This window comes from Cyprinodon tularosa, unplaced genomic scaffold (assembly GCF_016077235.1).
Source record: "Cyprinodon tularosa strain WSP-4 unplaced genomic scaffold, ASM1607723v1 ctg31, whole genome shotgun sequence".
Classification (NCBI taxonomy): domain Eukaryota; kingdom Metazoa; phylum Chordata; class Actinopteri; order Cyprinodontiformes; family Cyprinodontidae; genus Cyprinodon; species Cyprinodon tularosa.
Window position 1 is genome coordinate 2,916,756 of NW_024039019.1, and position 18,359 is coordinate 2,935,114.

Genomic DNA, 18,359 nt, shown 5'->3' on the forward strand with positions numbered 1-18,359 from the left:
CCTTCCTAGTTACTTTTTTTTTTTTTTTTTTTTTTTTACACAAAAGAACACACAAGGATATTTGTTTTCTGCTTATTTCTTCTCAGGCATTGTTTTGCACTAAACATGTTTAACAGACAACAAACAACAGTGTTACAATTATATAGATTTGATCAAATTGTAACCTAGTCATTAATAATGTAATCCTAATCTACAATTTTTTTTCTCTATTTAAAATGTCTTAAATATCTTTTAAAAAATTGTTTTGTTTTTGTGGGATCAAATAAAGTCAAACTCTTGTTACCAGGTTTTGTTTTTTAAACTTTAAAGCTAGTATTCAAATAGAAATTTCAGTCTAAGTCTGTCTGAGATACAAACATGTGAGGTGATATAAAAATTTTGGATATTAAAAATCAAAATCTGAAAAGTCAAAACCCTATGAAAACTGTGTTGGTAGAATAAGTGCAAGCTGAAAACCTGGCATTTATGGAAGAAATGCATGAAGAATGCTGTAGTAAATCCTGCTTCTGCAGCTTGCATCCATCCATACGGGGGACATGAGGGGATCTCCACACATGTTGGAGAATCTATCAACCATACAGCTACTGGTTGTGCATTCAATAAATCGTGCCTTTATGGAAGAGGGCCAAGAAAAAGCCAATCGGGATAGAGAGCTACCATGAGTCCTGTTAAATGTTACCCAAAAACCACATAGGAGACTAAGCAAAAATTTCATGTACGTGGACATTGTCAGTTTAACTATAGCTTTTGCAAATTTCAGCGGTGAAGTCATCTCGAAATCTTAAAAAAATGTTGTTTGCAGATGTGTCTAGTAGTTCCCATTGATTTAGCTTGTAAAGCGGGGAGAATGGCGCTCAGTTTGCCGTACCGTGACGTTACTTCCTGTGAATGTATTAGTTTTAGGTATAGATAATGATCCCTTGATCATTCCTTGCTCACCGGACTTCTCCTTTAATGAGCAGCAGGAAACAGACCCTAGCCTTACAGCTACATCTACAACAGACGGTTTTAAATACACAAATTTAGTATTATTGTAATAAAATGGCTCTGTAAAAATCCAGACATTAATGAATTTGATCGTCTGGCTCAAGATTTGAAGGTTTTCCATAGATGCACATCTACCCATCGATGCAAAGACCATTCTTTAGTTTCTAGATGGACAAGGCTCCAGTGTACGGCAGCCCCGCTTCTGTCAGTGAGCCCCAGGGCAGCTGTGGCTACAATGTAGCTTGCCACCATCAGTGTGTGTGTGAATGGGTGAATGAATGTAGTGTAAAGCGCTTTGGTCAAGTCTCCTCACTTGAAAATAGGTGCTATATAAGTACATGCCATTTACCATTTACCATAACAACACTCCCTGCTCAATTTTAGGGATATCAGGTTGGAGTGAAAAAAAAAAATGTGTAAGAGCAGGGGCGGAGCTAGATTGGGGGCCAGGGCCACCCTTAGCCAATCATTGGCCTCCCCTGTGGCTATCCCTTCCCTTTATTTCTCTCACATACAGATGTTGGCAGCAGTAATATTCGAAAGTGCAATATTCAAGATTTTAATTTTACATATATTAACAATGACTTGACAACAAAAACGCTGTGGTTAATTATGCACCTCAAAATACTATCATTATAGATGATAAGTACAGAATTTATGCTCTTTTCAGAAATAGATTTAGTGTTTTATGGGGTAAAGAGAAAATGATGTGTCTATGCAAGTCATCTAGGAGTCTTCAGTGAAAGCATAGATAAATAACTGTTTTGATAAAAACTTATTAAATATAAATTTTATGCGGAATGATTACTTATAAAAGTAGGTAAGTAAGGAAAATGGAAAAGATGTTCGCCCAAAACTCAAACCTGAAAGAATTTTATCCACTACACCTTTTATCTAGGAAGCACGGATGTATGAATATATTTGTCTTTTTGTTAGAAAAGGTAGTGGGAAAGTATAGTTTTTTTTTTTTTTTTTATTTAGAAAACATGGATGTTTTCTTTGTTAATTTCTCTGTTAGAACAGTGTAGATTGACCCTGAGGTTATGGTGCCTATCTACTTTCGGCCACCCCTCAGTGTACATTGGTTATTGCCTGGCCACCCTTATAATTTTTTTTCTGGCTACACCTCTGTGTAAAAGACTGACATTTTGACAGAAATGTGAAAAATCCAAAAAGTATGAGTAGCCATTGGCCTGCTATAATTAAAGGGTATATGGGCCCTAAGATAAAGGGTACAATTGTTCTTACTACATTGTCCCCTGAGTTTATTATCTGATTGAATGGGCGTGGTGCTGTCGGTACAGCTTTGCACTTGGTGAACCTTATTGCGCATTAGGACATCCAGTCATCCTGTTTTTTATTTTTAAAACGTTGTAGCTGTCCCAGTGAATGCTGTGATCGTGTTGCGTAAGCACCCCACTGCAGCTGGGTGCTCTTTCTGGGATCACCATGTTCTTTAAGGACGGAGTTGTTTTGCTTTCCTGAGCGCTGCTGGAGCTGCCCCTCTCAAAACGCTGTAGTGATGGCGCGTTCAAAACTATCGGAATTTTGGCGGTCTGAATGACGAGCGCTCCAGGTGGCTCAGAGTTTGCTTGTTTGTTTGTTGTTTAAAATATTATTATTTTTTGTATCTGTGTATTTCTGTCTCCCTTTTTTGTCACTTTCAAAATATAACCCAAACACATTAAACAAAAAATAAAAAATAAAAAAATAAATAAAATTGTGTAAATGTATAAATGGTTTATTCTTGATGAGAATTGTGGGACTGCCTAAGTAATATTTTACCTTGTTAGTATCAGAATGCTCCATTTTAGATTCTTACCATTGCTTTACAAAAAATATAAAATTGGAATTGTCTGAAACTATTAAGATGGTTTAGAGATGATACCTTTGCAGCAGTATTGATTTTCTTCTTAATTTACCAAGATAAAACGTTTGTTTGTCTCTTAACAAATGGCCATTCTGCAAAGGTCTTTGCATCAGTTTGAATTTCAAATTTTCTTAGATGTATCTGCTGCCAGAACTGAAAAAGCTCTGCACCAGTTTTAAAATATTCTTTTTGAGATGAGACAGTAGCTCAAAAGAGAGATGAAATGTGTATTCAATGAAAATGATTATCAGAAAATAAATCATTTCCCATCTATAACAGTAGGAAACCTAATACTTTTTTTTTTTCTGAATTCATGAGATATTTTTCTTACAATTTTCTCACTTATAATATTTCTCAATAACATTTCCACTTCAGAGTAAAAGTGGGACGAAATTCCTACATTTGTGGTTAATATTTATCTATTGATTATTTGTTGGGGTTGGGTTAAAGTATTTGTTGGGTTAAAGTATTTAACCTTAAAACAAAACAAACTGGGTATATTCAGTCCATCAAATTTGCACCAATAAGTAAAACATTTTTTTCTTCTTTTAGTCAACTTACAATATAACTTAAAGGACCAACTGCTTTGAAATGTTGGTAAATATACCGCTATTTACAAAAGTAGTATTTAATGCAATACTTATTTGGAAGCTTTTTATTACACGTGGTAGTGGATTTTCCTTCAAACCGAAGTGCTGTAAATTCGGAGTTTAGCGGTGGCTCTTGAACGCAGCACCCTGACGCTCTGAGTGCAGCTGCAGCAGCAGAGGCTGCAGCCGTCACTAGTGTTTACTTGCTTCGTCAGCGGTGTCTCTGCCAGTTATCTCATGTCGCTCACCTGCTGCTGATTAAAACCTCGGACTTTTACCTCCCTCTGCGTCTTATCACGTCTCCAGGACTCCTTATCAGCGGTTTCATCAAGCCTCCCGTGGACCTTGGTCGGGGGCAATAAGGGTCCGCTTTTTTTTAAAAAACCTAACAGGGAAAGATGACGTTAAAATCCAATAAAAACGAACCTGCCCTCATACTTGAGCCGGTGAGCAGCGTCCGGACAGCCCTTTCTGATCTGTACCTGGAGCATCTCCTCCAAAACAAACCAAAGCCTGACAAGGTAAGGCCTTATTTACCCTGTCTCCCACATTATTTTTGAGCATTTGCTTCCGGGTTGCGTGTTCTGGGTGTTCATTAATAGTTGTAGCTGTGTAAAATTACCCCAACAAATAATTAAAAGATAAAGGGGCGATTTAAAGAGCTGATCGGGATCTTCTCTTTAAAATACGAACTTGAGACTTCTGTCAAATCAGCAGGTCTTTGTCAGCAAACTCCAGTCTGTCAGCCTTTGTTAGACTCCACGAGACACTTGATTGACAATTTCACTTCTGCATTTCAACCTAAACTAAGTGCATTTACAGCTGACAACTGTGTATTTCAGGCTGTAACCACAGGACACAAAACCATGCATGCTGAAGATGTCAAATGATCATAAATAGGCCTTCCTCTGTTCTTTTGGGACTCCTTTTCTGTCTTTTATTTCAATGCTGCATTTTGTTTTGCTCACTTCTGCACAGATTGTTTGGTAAGTTTTCCCACAAAACTGGATCAGGAATTAGTTTCAGATGAAACTAGGTTGTTTACTTCATCTTAGTGTGATTGCAACATAAGAACAAAGATTTGGTTCCTTACTAAAATGTCCAGAAATCAGATGAAGAAAAAAAAAATAAAAATTTGGGGAATTGGAACTAAGCAGCCAGGGAGCAGCAGTGTTTCAGAAAGTCTTTCTGTGAAATTTGAAAGGTCAGCACTGGTGAGACTTAGAGAGGGGGAAAAAGGGGAAGAGAGGAAACTTCTTTCCTCATATCAGCAGTTTGCGATTCCAATCACAGCACTGTGCCCTTGTGCCCGGCCCTGATTTGTTATATCACTGTCTTACAGTGAGGTCACATTATCTTAACAGTAAGGACTGGTAAGCTGAGGATGTCTGCAGGGGAACTCTTTATCTTGAGTTTGGAGTTGAGGATGCTTCCTGTCCTTCTCTGCTTATGTCAGTTTTGGGACCAGATAAACAGCCAGTGATGTTTAAAGCACTACTGATTGCTTTAAGCACACATTCCAATATCAGAAATCGTTTAAATCACATGATGAAACAGAGCAAAGTGAGAACTTAATGTCCTGCATGGACATTTTAAAAAACCTTAATGCTATGGTTGAATCCTTCAATCTGCATCCTATAAAATTTGTCATTTTGAAGGAGTGTTTTCTTATTAAATTGATCATTTTTGTCTGATAGAGCTAGTGATTCCAAGTTGCTTTATTTCAAATAGAAAACAGTTTCACTCTTGAGTAACAAATAAGTAGGTTGTGATTAAATCAGTGGAGAGAACTGATCAATGAGAAAATGACTCAGAGATTCATAGAGAAATTTCTCCTTTACAAAAACACCAGACTGTTTATTTTCCAGTGGGTAACCAGTAATTACAATCTTCTTTTTTTTTATAGTTAGTTGGTGCAACATCATGCTTTGATGCAGATGCTCTGATGGAGAAATACAACAGCTTCAAAAATAGTTTGAATTTCTGTATGAGGAAATACAGAGATGTCAGTAATGCTGCCAAAGAGCAAGAGAGAGCAATGATTACAGCAGATAATAGGAAGGCTGGAGTGTGCTCCGTTTTATCCGTTTAAAGCTTCAGCCTCTAACCTTCATTTAATGATGATAAACCAAAATGTATAGAAAGAGTTAGTGGAGGAGCAGAACCATGTCATTCTTCTCCACACAGCCAGTGGGAATGTAATTGCTTTCACCATTTTCCTGTAAAGCCTGATTGAAAATTGTAGCCGTTTGAAACCTCAGCAGTTATAACTTGTAGACCTTCTGGTTGAGTCAGTGCAGGTCATTAAAGGGTCTTGTGTCACTAATCACACAGATGTCGCAGAGTTGAGATACACTGGTTGTGTAACTTGTTAATGCTGCTTACTTATTGTTTTTTTTTTTTTGTTTGTTTGTTTTTTTGTTTTCTGTGTGTGTTTTAGCTCTAAGAGACAAAACAAAGTGAGTAAGGAGAACCTTAGAATTTAGGCCGTCAGGATGTTTACTGCGACACAGAGGATGTAACTTCATCTGTTAAGCATCGGGTCTTTTCCTGCACAGTTGTGACGCACAGCAGTGCAAGCAAGAGTATAAATAACTGTTGAGCTACATTTAAAAAAAAAAAAACTGCTCCCTTACTGTTTGTTTACTCCTGCTTATCCAATAATGCAGAAACTAGAAGCCGGATTAAGGAGGAATTCCTGGCGGTAGGCCGCACCAAGCTGCCTTTCAGGATGAAGGAAGGGGGGGGTGGAAGCAGAGTGATAATAATATTTATTGGTTTATTGTTTTCTCTGAAGATGATATCCTTTCTGCTGAGGTGGTGCTGATGTGTCGTTTTAACGCAGAAACTTTATGCTGATGCTGCAGGCCTCCCAGACCATAGTTTAGTCATTCATTTAGAAACTTTCCGTTATGCAGCAAACTCCTCTGTACTTTATTCCCTTGAAGCCAGGAGTGTCTTATCTTGTTCCCAAGACATTAAATGGTCGTTCCTAGAAGGATGTTAACTCTGATGGGGACTATCTTTATGCACTTGATATAATTAGAGATGCAGTTTCACTCGGGTGTTGAATAACAAAAAAAAATAAAAAATCCTGAAAATCCAATCTTCTCTGATCACCTGATGCGGCTCCTCTCATTGTATCCATGACCACATGAAGCTGGGGGGAGCAAATGGCAGGAGGTGCTTAATCAGGTGTTAAAAAACTAGGTTAATATTCAACCATAAACACACAGTGAAGCTGCTAATGAAACACAGCTGTTTGGAGACATGAGTATAAATATTAGTAGAAATGTTGGAGGGTTTCTGTTTCAATGGATTTTTATGTGAGTTTCAGCAATATTCCTTCCTTTAATGTTTCCCATCTTCAAATTTCTGTCCCTTCAGGCGGCTATGCAAGCCATTGAGAGCAGAGGAGCTGAGTTCTACACCAATGGTTGTGCCGAACACATGAACGGCTCAGAGCTATCCAGGATGAAGGAAGTAGCCTTTGAGAAGAACCCCTCAGAGCCGATGGTATGCATGCTCTCTGCCCAGAAGGCCGTCGCTTTGTGTTTGGATATCAACTGATTCCTCCTTTTGGTCCGTTTCTCATCTGTAGGGTGTCACTCTGAAAATAAATGAAAAGCAGCGCTGCACGGTGGCCAGAATATTACACGGTGGGATGATCCACAGACAAGGTGATTATTTTTTCTTCGGGATATGTTCCAGGTGATGTTGGGGGATAATATAAGGTTGCATCCATTCAGTTGACACACAGGCTCAAATGTATGCATACCCTGAAACTCATATTTGGATTGGTATCCTTTAGCAAGATTAGAGAAAAGCCAGACCTATTCTGTAGAAAAATCAGATGCTGGGATAACTGAGGACCTTTAGCAGAAGTGTAAAAGTTTATGACAGTTCTTGGCAAAAGCTAAACAGTTCAGATATTCTTTTTGGGGTTTAAGTCAGAGTCAGACTAGAAGGTTAATGTTAGCCTGATATCTCCATTATTAGGCCGGTTTTAGTGCGTTTCTGGATTAATTTTTTATTTTTTTCTAACTTTGAAAGTGAAACATCAACCTCAGATGTAAGGAATTTTGTTAGGAAGTGGAGAAGACATTTTTAATTATAATCCGTTACTTTAAACAGAAGTTAACACTGAAATAAAAAGCAAGTTTTAATACATCCATGTTATACATTGAAATTTTAAATAAGAAAATGATGTAATAATAATAAAATAAAAAAATCTAAAGTGTTTTTTGAAGTAGAAAATAATTGTTCAATTTAGGGTATAGACAATTTCCTGATTCACATATTTTATAAAACACCTGAACTTACGTTTTTTTTGTCTTTCTTTTTCATGGCTAAATGAGAGCAGTGGGCGTTCGGCTACCTTGCAAGGCTTTTAAACTGGGTTTGATTGGTGACAAAGCCATTCTCAAGTACATATCAGGATGCGTATTTGTGAGCCTAGATCGATATTTATTTTTTATTCGGTTCATTATGGAGAATCCTGCTTCACAGCGGCAGGTTGAGCCATACATACTCAAAATGTGCAGGGTCATCTTTAAGCACAGCATTTCACTTTTCTTTCACCAGTTCACCGCAGTTCTTCCAGCAGTCCGCACTTTCTCTGCTTTCTTTTTCTCATCGTCTTCTCCTTCTTTGAGGTGGACTTTCTCACTTAAAAAAATATTAAAATGACTTTTTACCTACTTATAACAGCAAATATAGCAAAGCTGCTCTCTGCCACTAAACACAGGAGCAGCAATAGCATCAGATGTATCTGTACACACTTTACTGGATGTGCTTCATTTAAAAAAAAAAAGGTCTTAAATGCAAAATGTTTATATTTATATTTTTTAACAATTTTGATATAATTACTGCTCTATTGGGGTCGCTCTGTCAACTAAAAGCATGTTTTACAGTCTCTTTACTCCAGTTTATGATTAATTGATTACTAAATTAGTTGACAATTATTCCAATAATAGATTAATCAAGATTAATCAGATTAATTGTTTCGGCCCTAATCGTAAACAATCCTTGTAAAGACGTTGCAGTCCTCATGTACGTATTTAAAATCGTGATATTTTGCCAAATTTATTTATTTTACTTATTTATTTTTTTCCCCCACACTGTTATTTGAGAGTTGATACAGCTTTTTAGTCAGAGGACTGTAGACTCTCAAGCCTGGTGGTGGTATTATGATGCTGTGGGATTGTTTTAGTTTATTGTCTAAATGAAGTCTGATAAGTAGATGGAATTATGAAGAGCTTTAGATTTTTTAACTTCATTTCAAATCCTGAGGCAGGCAGTTAAAAGGTGCTCCAGCACAACAGTGATTAAGGCTGCATGACATTTAAAAATGTTGCAATTGCAGTATATTGATAAATGTTATAGGGGGCGCTATACATGTTTAGTATAGGTCAATGTCATTCATCTAAAATGTAAGCCCCTCCTGCCATGAGAATCTGTCCAATTTGCTAAATATGACATTGGCATATTACATTTGAGGTTGGTAATGCTTAATTACACTACTATTACATATTATACTTTGCTGTGTTACATTAACTGGTATTGCAATGATCATGTATTCACAATTTATTGTGCTGCCCTAACTGTCATTTAAAATCCATACAATAACCAGTTATTGCAACAGCACCTTGGGATTAGATAAAGTATGCCAACTGCTGGAAATGCCCAGAACTCCTTCTCATTAAAAATGTATGAAGTATGCTTTAAGAGCCACATCTGGGCCAGAAAACATGGCTTCTCTGCAACTTGCGCAGGGGAATTTTTTCAAATATTTGCCAATTTGTATTAAATATTTAAAATCCACCACCATATATATATAAAAAAAAAAAAAAAATCAAAAAACAAAAAACAGGCTCAGGATGTAGGGTGTGCTACTGATTGTAGCAGCCTTGCTTCTGTCCCTGAGCAGCTTTGACTACAATTTAGCTAGCTGCTGTCAGCGTGTGAAGGGGTGAATAATAATGTGAAGCTCTTGAGTCCTTGGACTTTTTAAAGGGGTATGTAAATTCAGGTTATTGAACATTTACCATTCAACCTCTAGAATACATTTTGGATGCATCAGTAAATGCCAGAATAACCTAGATTTTATTTTTTTAATTAAGGTTAGAAAAGCAGCAGAAACCCTTAGAAATAAATGTGGGTTATTTGTTTGCAGGCTCTATACATGAAGGGGATGAGATAGCAGAAATCAATGGGAAAAGTGTGACGAACCATTCTGTTGATCAACTACAGAAGATTCTGGTGAGTTGGACACTGTCAGTTATCATCCTAGCTTTTAATCTCACATCTCTTGGTTACTAACGTCTTGAAAAACCTCCTGCAGAAAGAAACAACTGGCGTGGTTACAATGAAGATCATCCCTAAGATGCAGAATCGCTCCAGAATCTGCGAGGTAATATCGACGCCATGCACGCTCTAGTTTTGGCATTTCTTTTTCTTCTTTTCCATGTCGGAGATGAAGTGTAACTTTTATTTCTTCACTTTTTTCATATTTATAAAGGTTTTGTTTAGGTCCATCTGCTCTTAGTCAGTGAGCAAATCAGGTGACTATGAAATTAGTTCCTGTTAAAGGGTATTCGTACCTGTAGTTATAGTTGTCTAGCCTAGTTGAAACGCACTAATGGTGGGTTTCATACTGCCATCTACTGGACACAGCAGGCATGCTATTCCATCATCCAGCCTTCTGCCAAGAAAATGGCTGCTCTTGATCAAAAGTACACTGAACCACAGCTTTTGAAATGCTGCTGATTGTTCATTTAAAGTGAAATGGATTTATTTTAAATGAAAAAGTGTTTTGTTTTGTTTTTTCTCCAATGCTTTGTGTTTGCTATAATCAGTGATTGCAACCTAGCTTCCACTTTGTAATTCATTAGCTGGTTTAGTGAGACATTCTTCGTGTACTATCGCACCAAGAACATGGATTTAGTGACCCAGCACTTTGTTTAGTTTTTATGCATCTAGTGGGGATATTATGTTTCTGTAACCTGGAAAAGGAAACAGTTGAATGTCTTGCAAAATCACTAATATACAGCTGCATCCTTGCACTTATTGACACCCTTGCTAAAGCTTCAGAGATTTTGCTCCTTCTATTGCAGAAGCATAATTTTGTTTCATCACGATTATTATTTCATTTCGAGTAAATTTATTCAGATTATTGGTTATATTTTACAAAGGAAAATTCAAAAGATTTTAAGATATCTGTTGCTGGGGTGCCAACAAGTAAAGAGGAAAGTATGCATTTTCAAAAAAACTAACTAAAAAAAGAAAAACATAAAATTGACACCTGAAACTAGGGCTGCAACAACGAATCGATAAAATCGATAAAAATCGACTTTTAAAAGCGTTGGCAACGAATTTCATCATCGATTAGTTGTGTCGCGCGATTAATGCGTCATCCGCCGCCGCCGTCCTCCGGGGGAAGAAAAAAAATATGGCGGAGAGAGTCAGCGCCGCAGTTGCGGTGTTGCCAACTCAGCGACTTTTCAGACCCCTCCAGCGACTATTTTTCAAAAAAGCGACTAGCGACAAATCTGGCGACTTTTTACGGTGTCACTGGCGGCTTTTGCCTGCCGCGGGGCGCCTCCCTCATCCCAACCCCTTTCTCCCTCTCCCACGGGAATCCCTCTCAGCGTGCAGTCAGAGCCGCAGGATATTGGTGAGGAGTTTACCCTCAGCGTCCAGACTGCAAATGAAGCGCGCATGCGCCGGGATTGACGGCGCAAATTGATCACAATAATTAAAATAGCCTGCGCTTTGTAAAGTGAAAAAAGTCGTAACATGCAACTTTTGTAAAAACAAATGAACATGGCACGGAACCACCACTGTTATGACGCAGCACCTGAAAAGAAAACACGTTGGAGCCTTCAATGGCAGTGAAGAGAGCTCATCAGCAGGATGAGTAACCGTTTGTTTGGTTTTAAAGTGGGGAAACGTAACGTTAGTTTCTCAGGTAGCTCATCTGATGCTTTCCTTACCGTGTTAGTAGGTTACAGACAGGAATAAGGTTGGCTACTTATTTTACTTTTAATTTCATTTGAATTAGCTTAAGCAGCGTTTATATTTCCTTTATAAATAAATTAACTTGCAAATTATGAGGGCAAGGCTTTTAAAGTTTAAATCTTCTGGCAAAGATAAAGAAAATAAGATCCTGCAATTTATGGAAGTAGAGCAGAATATAATCCAGCAAGATCAGTAATATGTCAATTAATTATATGCCACATTCCCATGTAAATATCTGTCTTTAGAGGATGTGTTTTTTACCACCCCTAGTTCTCTCATTTTTATTCCAAATACAATTTCTAATTTGAATCACAGGGCTATTTTTATCTCTATGGTTCAGTATTTTCTCAAGCAGCAACTTTAACTGCTATACTTTCCTGTCTTAAAAGGCAGAACTCTTCTAGTCTAAAAAAAACTAAACTGTTGAAATGGGGGGGGGCCTATTGTTTGAACCCCTTAGGGGCTTTAAAAAACAAAAATGCCTGTCTCTTTTTGCGCTTTATGAAACAAAGTACCCTATATTTTGTGGATGTTCAGCTACATTTCTCATGTAAGTTTGCGTAGTTTTGACACAAACATTTATTTTTCATATTGCACCAGTACAGTTAATGAGCAACCTGTACTTGTGTGCTTGTTTGTTCTGTCTAAAATGTTTATTTTGGAATAAAGAGGTTAATATAAAAAATTTTTTTTGTCCGATTCATCGATTAATCGAAAAAATAATCGGCCGATTCATCGATTTTTAAAATAATCGTTAGTTGCAGCCCTACCTGAAACATCTACTTGCGTTAGGTGAATCTCTCATGCTCCGTACTAAAAGTTGTCACTGAACTTTTCTCGCTATGCTCCAGACTGTTTATCGATTACTCTACATTTGCTGCAGCGTTCCATAGTAGTGACATCAAAACAATTCATATTTAGCTTAGCGTAGCTGATAGCAAAATGAAAAGTACCAACTCTTTATATCTAAGGGATAGTAATACTCCTTTCTCCTGGAGTGAAGGTAATACAGATTTGTTTTATAAATTGGAATACTAGTAAAACAATTGTTTCAGTAACTAAGGTCTCTAAATAAAGTATATCTTATTTAGATTATTTACACACAAACTGATTTTAATTGTGCATACAGTGGTCTGCAAATGTTTGGGCAACCTTGTTAATTTCCATGATTTTCCTTCATAAATCGTTGGTTCTTAGGATAAAAAAAATCAGTTTAATATATCATATAGGAGACAAACAGTGATAATTGAGAAGTGAAACGAAGTTTATACCATTTACAGGAAGTGTGCAATAATTGTTTAAACAAAATTAGGCATGTGCATAAATTTGGGCACCACAATCAAAAAAAATAACTGAATATTTAGTAGATCCCCCTTTTGCAGAAACAACAGCTTCTAAACGCTTCCTATGAGAGTCTGGATTCTGGTTGGAGGTATTTTGGACCATTCATCTTTACAAAACCCCTCTAATTCATTCAGTTTTGATGGTTTCCGAGCATGGACAGCTCTCTTTAAGTCACACCACAGATTTTAAATAATATTCAGGTCTGGGGACTGAGATGGCCATTCCAGAACGTTGTACTTGTTCCTCTGCATGAATGCCTTAGTAGATTTTGAGCAGTGTTTAGGGTCATTGTCCTGTTGAAAGATCCAGCCCCGGCACAGCTTCAGCCTTGTCACTGATTCCTGGACATAGGTCTCCAGAATCTGTTGATATTTGGTGGAATCCATGCGTCCCTCAACTTTAACAAGATTCCCAGTCCCTGCACTGGCCACACAGGCCCACAGCAGGATGGAACCACCACCAAATTTTACTGTAGGCAGCAGGTGTTTTTCTAGGAATGCTGTGTTGTTTTTCCTCCATGCATGACGCCCCTTGTTATGTCCAAATAACTCAATTTTAGTTTCATCAGTCCACAGCACCTTATTCCAAAAGGAAGCCGGCTTGTCCAAATGTGCTTTAGCATACCTCAAGCGGCTTTGTTTGTGATGTGGGCGGAGAAAAGGCTTCCTCCGCATCACTCTTGCGTGCAGCATCTCCTTGTGTTAAGTGCGTGCAACAGTTGTACGATTCACAATGACTCCATCTGCAGCAAGATCATGTTGTTTGTCTTTGGTGCTGGCCTGTGGGTTGACTTTGACTGTTCTAACCATTCTTCGCTTCTGTTTATCCGTGATTTTCCTTGGTCTGCCACTTCGATCCTTAACTTGAACTGTGCCTGTGTTCTTCCATTTCCTGACTATGTTCCTAACTGTCGAAACGGACAACTGATATCTCTTAGACAGCTTTCGGTATCCTTCCCCTAATTCATGATGGTGAACAATCTTTGTTTTCAGGTCATGTGACAGTAGTTTTGAGGCTCCAATGTCGCTACTCATCATAGAAGATTCACAGAGGGGGGAAACTTACAATTGCCCCCCCTTAAATACTCTCTCATAATTGGGTTCACCTGTGTATGTAGGTCAAGGGTCACTGAGCTTCCCAAACCAATTTTGATTTCCAATAATTGGTTCTAGAGATTTTTAAATCAGTAAAATGACAACAGTGCCCAAATTTATGCACATGCCTAATTTTGTTAAAACAATTATTGCACACTTCCTGTAAATGGTATAAACTTCGTTGTACCTCTCAAATATCACTGTGTTTGTCTCCTATATGATATATTTAACTGATTTTTTTTATCCTAAGAACCAACGATTTATGAAGGAAAATCATGGAAATTAACAAGGTTGCCCAAACTTTTGCAGACCACTGTATTTCCTCCACTTATGCTTATGAAAGAAACTTAAAAAGGTATATCAGATAAATAAATAAAAAATCATAGAAATGTTGGAAACCTATATTTAATATCATCATAATCTAATTTTAATCTGACAAATGCGACCAATTGGAACACATTTTAATTTGTAAGACCTAACTAATTGGAATATATTCCCACAGTCATACCTGTATGACTGTGGGAATATATCCTTGTTTTGTTTTGTGCTCCTGAAGCAAAAAGTTCTCATGTTATCAATGAGAAACCTTTATATTGCCACTTTTTTTCTGAAACTTTTACTTCAGTTCAAGGTTTCAGATCTCAGAGATATTTATGCCGTTTTAAACAAATTAATAATCCAAATGGCTTACTGGTATATCTTCTTTTTTTAAAGAACAAAATATGCCCAACAAGAATAGCTAGTCTGCATAGATAATATATTAATAATTATTCTTCCTTTTTTCTTTAACCTAGTTTCAATCTGATCCTAATCTGCAGATGTACATGAGGGCTCAGTTTGACTACGACCCTTCCAAGGACGACCTCATCCCGTGCAAAGAGGCCGGCTTAAAGTTTCAGACCGGCGACATCATCTACATCATCAACAAGCAGGATCCAAACTGGTGGCAGGGCAGAGTGGAGAACAGTGCTGTAGACTTTGCTGGACTGATACCCTCTCCAGAACTCCAAGAATGGTAAACAACCCTAAAGTGCCTCGTCCTGCAGTGTAAAAAATGCATTCCACAGATGCCGGCTTGATATGTGTATTTTTTTTGTAGGAGGGTGGCCAGTAAAAGCAAGGCCAAACAGGGCAGTCAGTCCTGCAGCCCGTTTGGAAAGAAAAAGAAGTGCAAAGACAAGTACCTTGCCAAACACAGCTCTAGTGAGTGTGCTTTTCTTATCACTAATCCTATGTTGTGAGCTTATCTAAACAAATCAACTCTGTTCCTGCAGTTTTTGACCAGCTGGATGTGATATCCTATGAGGAGGTTGTGAGGCTCCCTGCGTTTAAAAGGAAAACTCTGGTGCTCATTGGTGAGCTTTAACATGTTCATACTGCCTTTAGTTTAGGAGGAATTCAGTTTTCAAGAATTTGGTTTCAGATTTTTTAAATAAAACTTGTAATGTTCACGCATATTTAGCACATAAACGCAGAAATGCACTTTTTAAATTTAATTTGAATTCATTTTAATTTAATTCTAATGTTTATTATTCAAGCTACGCTTTGACAAAAATTACCTTCAAATATGTAGTTAAGAGAATTCTGCTCCTCCTAGGGGCCCCTGGTGTTGGAAGGAGAAACATCAAAAGTGCTCTTTTAACAAAATACCCTGAGAAATTCTCCTACCCTGCACCACGTGAGCAGACTTTTCACCTGTTTTTGCAGCTCATATAGCGTTTTGCACACTTCTCATTGGCTGAAGTTTTTTTTTTTTACTTTGAATCTGCACAGACACCACCAGACCACAGCGTAAGGACGAGGAGAACGGAAAGGAGTATTACTTCATGTCAAATGAAGACATGACCAAGTGCATTTCTAGAAACGAGCTGCTGGAGTACGGAAGCTTTCAGGGATTCATGTTTGGAACCAAGTTTGAAACGATCCATAAGATCCACGAACAGGACAAGATTGCAGTGCTGGACATAGAACCACAGGTCAGAAATCATTATTTCAATTCTTTTTACTAGTATTGGGCATAGACTTGTTTTTTAATCTAGATTAGTCTCACTATAACCTTTGAATTAATCTAGATTAAAATTGCTCATTTGAATCCTGCCACAAGCATTCATGATATTTGTGTGCTATCGCCAGAAGAATGTTTACTTTTTTATGTTTGCAAAATCACAAGTATTTCTTTCTTCTTGCTTAAGATTTTGAAAAAGTTAAAAAAATACTTTTTTTGCTAATTTGTTACTGTGTTTTTGCTGCAAAAAAAGTGTGTCCCACTTCCAATTATAGATGTCATATTTTAACAAAAAAGTGTTTACAAAAATCTGTAATACACGTCGCCTCTATCAACTTTTCATCTTTCTCCACTGCGTGGTGGTCTTGTATTCTCCTACCATTTGCACATCTTTATTTTTGGCTCCCACTTAATACCAATAGCCTTGCACTGTGGGGCGATTCTAACAAATTAAATTAGTAGATGTTAATCTGCTTTTAGCATTTTAAGAGCATTTGAAATAAATCAATGCACAATAATGTCCATTTTAAAAGCTTCTTTTAAAAATCTAAGAATCACTTCAGGAACTTTATATTAAGATTGGTTAGTGTTAAAAAAAAAAAAAAATAATCTAATGTTCATTCTAATGTTGATTAAATCATTTCTCCTTTCAGACCCTGAAGCTTGTTCGGACTGCAGATTTTTCTCCTCTTGTGGTTTTCATCGCTCCCACTAACACAGCTCCACAGGTGATAATAAGAGAGAAAAAAACAGTGCCTTTAAAACTGTATAAACCACTCAACAAAAATGTATCTAAATAAGTCATTTTTTAAATTAATATAAGTGCATTTTGTCTTGAATTGAGTTCAGTGTGAAACTTGGAACAAGACAATTTTCATTTAAAATAAGATTTCAAGTGCTTATTATCTAATTATCCTATTTTAAGAGTAAATATACTTGTTCCATTGGCAAATCAACTTATTTACCTGCTCAAATTTTGGGTAAATATATTTGATTTAATAAATATTAACTTATTTCTAGATCGTTTTTGCAGTGTAGTTTGGTTTGGAGTTTTTGGTACACTATCGCAAACTTGTTTATACGTGTATTGCATGTTATTTTTGGTGATTGGGCTAAGGAGAGTCTAAATATGCCATAAAATGTTGAGATATTTTTCTAGTAAATGTAAGAAATCATAACACACTTTCCTTAAAGTTTATGCTGCTCTCTGTTGATCTGTCATGTAGATTCTGTAATTAGAAAAGGGTTTAAATACTTTTAAAAGACACTAATTCGAAAGCTCAACAGACTAATCTACTAATAAAACTATAATATAATGTTTCTTTTCTTTTTGTTTTTCAGACGGAAAACATTCAGATGATCCAGAAAGAGTCTGATGCCATTTTGAGCACATATGGACACTTCTTTGATGTGGTTCTCGTCAACAATGACGTAGATGAAAGCGTTAAAGGGGTGGAGGAGGCCATGGAGCAGGCCACCTCCACTCTACAGTGGGTGCCTATATCCTGGGTCTACTAGAGGCTCTCTGGCACCAGTTTTATTCAAAAGCGGTGCAATATCACTCCTTACACCAAACTTCCGAGTTAGCAGCGTTTTTGATCACCGGATTGTTGTTTGCACAAAAAAAGCAATATGTTGAAAGGATAATCTCAGGACGGGTGTTTCAGATATCTCCAGGAGGTCAGTATAGGTGCCCCACACATTTAAGGTTGCTGATAGATTATCAAATGCAAAACGGGACCTCAACTGTGAAAGAAAGAAATGCTTTAAAATAAATGGAAATAGTCAAATGAAACATCAGCTGGAATGCTCCCTTTTTTTCTGATCCCATTAGATGAAATGAGACTATTAGCTTCTTCTGTTTGTGTCACTCCATATATTCAGCACAAAAGCAACCAAGTCAACCACTATCTGATGGGGTACTGTAAAAGCACTTTCAGCAAATTAAAAAAATAAACTCATCATAACTCCTAGCATTGTTGCAGCTTTGTTTTTCATGGTGTTTTCTTTTTCTCCCTAAAACTTACTGTAAATGCATTCAGGTGACTCAACTGATTTGAAAAGATGCATATTGCCAAAACCTTTCAGATAACTCTTTTAGGAATAATAGCAGTATGTTCTAAACAGTGGTAAAAGCTCAGGTCCTTACACTAACTTTTTTTTTTTTTATGTACAACTACTGGAGTATTTATAAGAACACTGATGAATTTCCATCTCTGGGGACAGTTTTAACTCTCATTGATCTTTATTTATCACTGGATTGCTGATAGGCTGTTGGTAGTACACAGTGCTGTAAAGTCACCAGCCGCCATATTGGTACTCCCTAGTTAGACCGGTCACAATGTAAACAATACGCGTGCTACAGCATCAAACAACGATGATGTTCTCATTTCCAGGGGGTTTAAGACTTATAAAGATAAATTCATCACTTTGACACACACTTGCTGTTT

The 18,359-nt window shown here is 37.1% G+C and overlaps 1 protein-coding gene across 1 annotated transcript; it reads left to right on the forward strand.

Annotated features, from left to right (window-relative positions):
- Nucleotides 1–3,637: 3,637 nt before the first annotated feature.
- On the forward strand, nt 3,638–17,882 carry mpp1 (membrane protein, palmitoylated 1). The gene is made up of 12 exons (XM_038292263.1): nt 3,638–3,968; nt 6,835–6,963; nt 7,049–7,127; nt 9,623–9,708; nt 9,791–9,859; nt 14,723–14,919; nt 15,004–15,107; nt 15,179–15,259; nt 15,502–15,582; nt 15,678–15,880; nt 16,563–16,637; nt 17,251–17,882. The coding sequence occupies exons 1-12, from the start codon at nt 3,846–3,848 to the stop codon at nt 17,425–17,427; spliced, it is 1,404 nt and encodes a 467-aa protein (XP_038148191.1). The 5' UTR covers nt 3,638–3,845; the 3' UTR covers nt 17,428–17,882.
- Nucleotides 17,883–18,359: the final 477 nt, after the last annotated feature.

Coding starts and splice junctions, on each gene's coding strand:
- mpp1 (XM_038292263.1), top strand. CDS start 3,846: ATGACGTTAAAATCCAATAAAAACGAACCTGCCCTCATACTTGAGCCG. Junction 3,969..6,834: donor ACAAACCAAAGCCTGACAAG/GTAAGGCCTTAT, acceptor CTGTCCCTTCAG/GCGGCTATGCAAGCCATTGA. Junction 15,881..16,562: donor TGCTGGACATAGAACCACAG/GTCAGAAATCAT, acceptor TTCTCCTTTCAG/ACCCTGAAGCTTGTTCGGAC.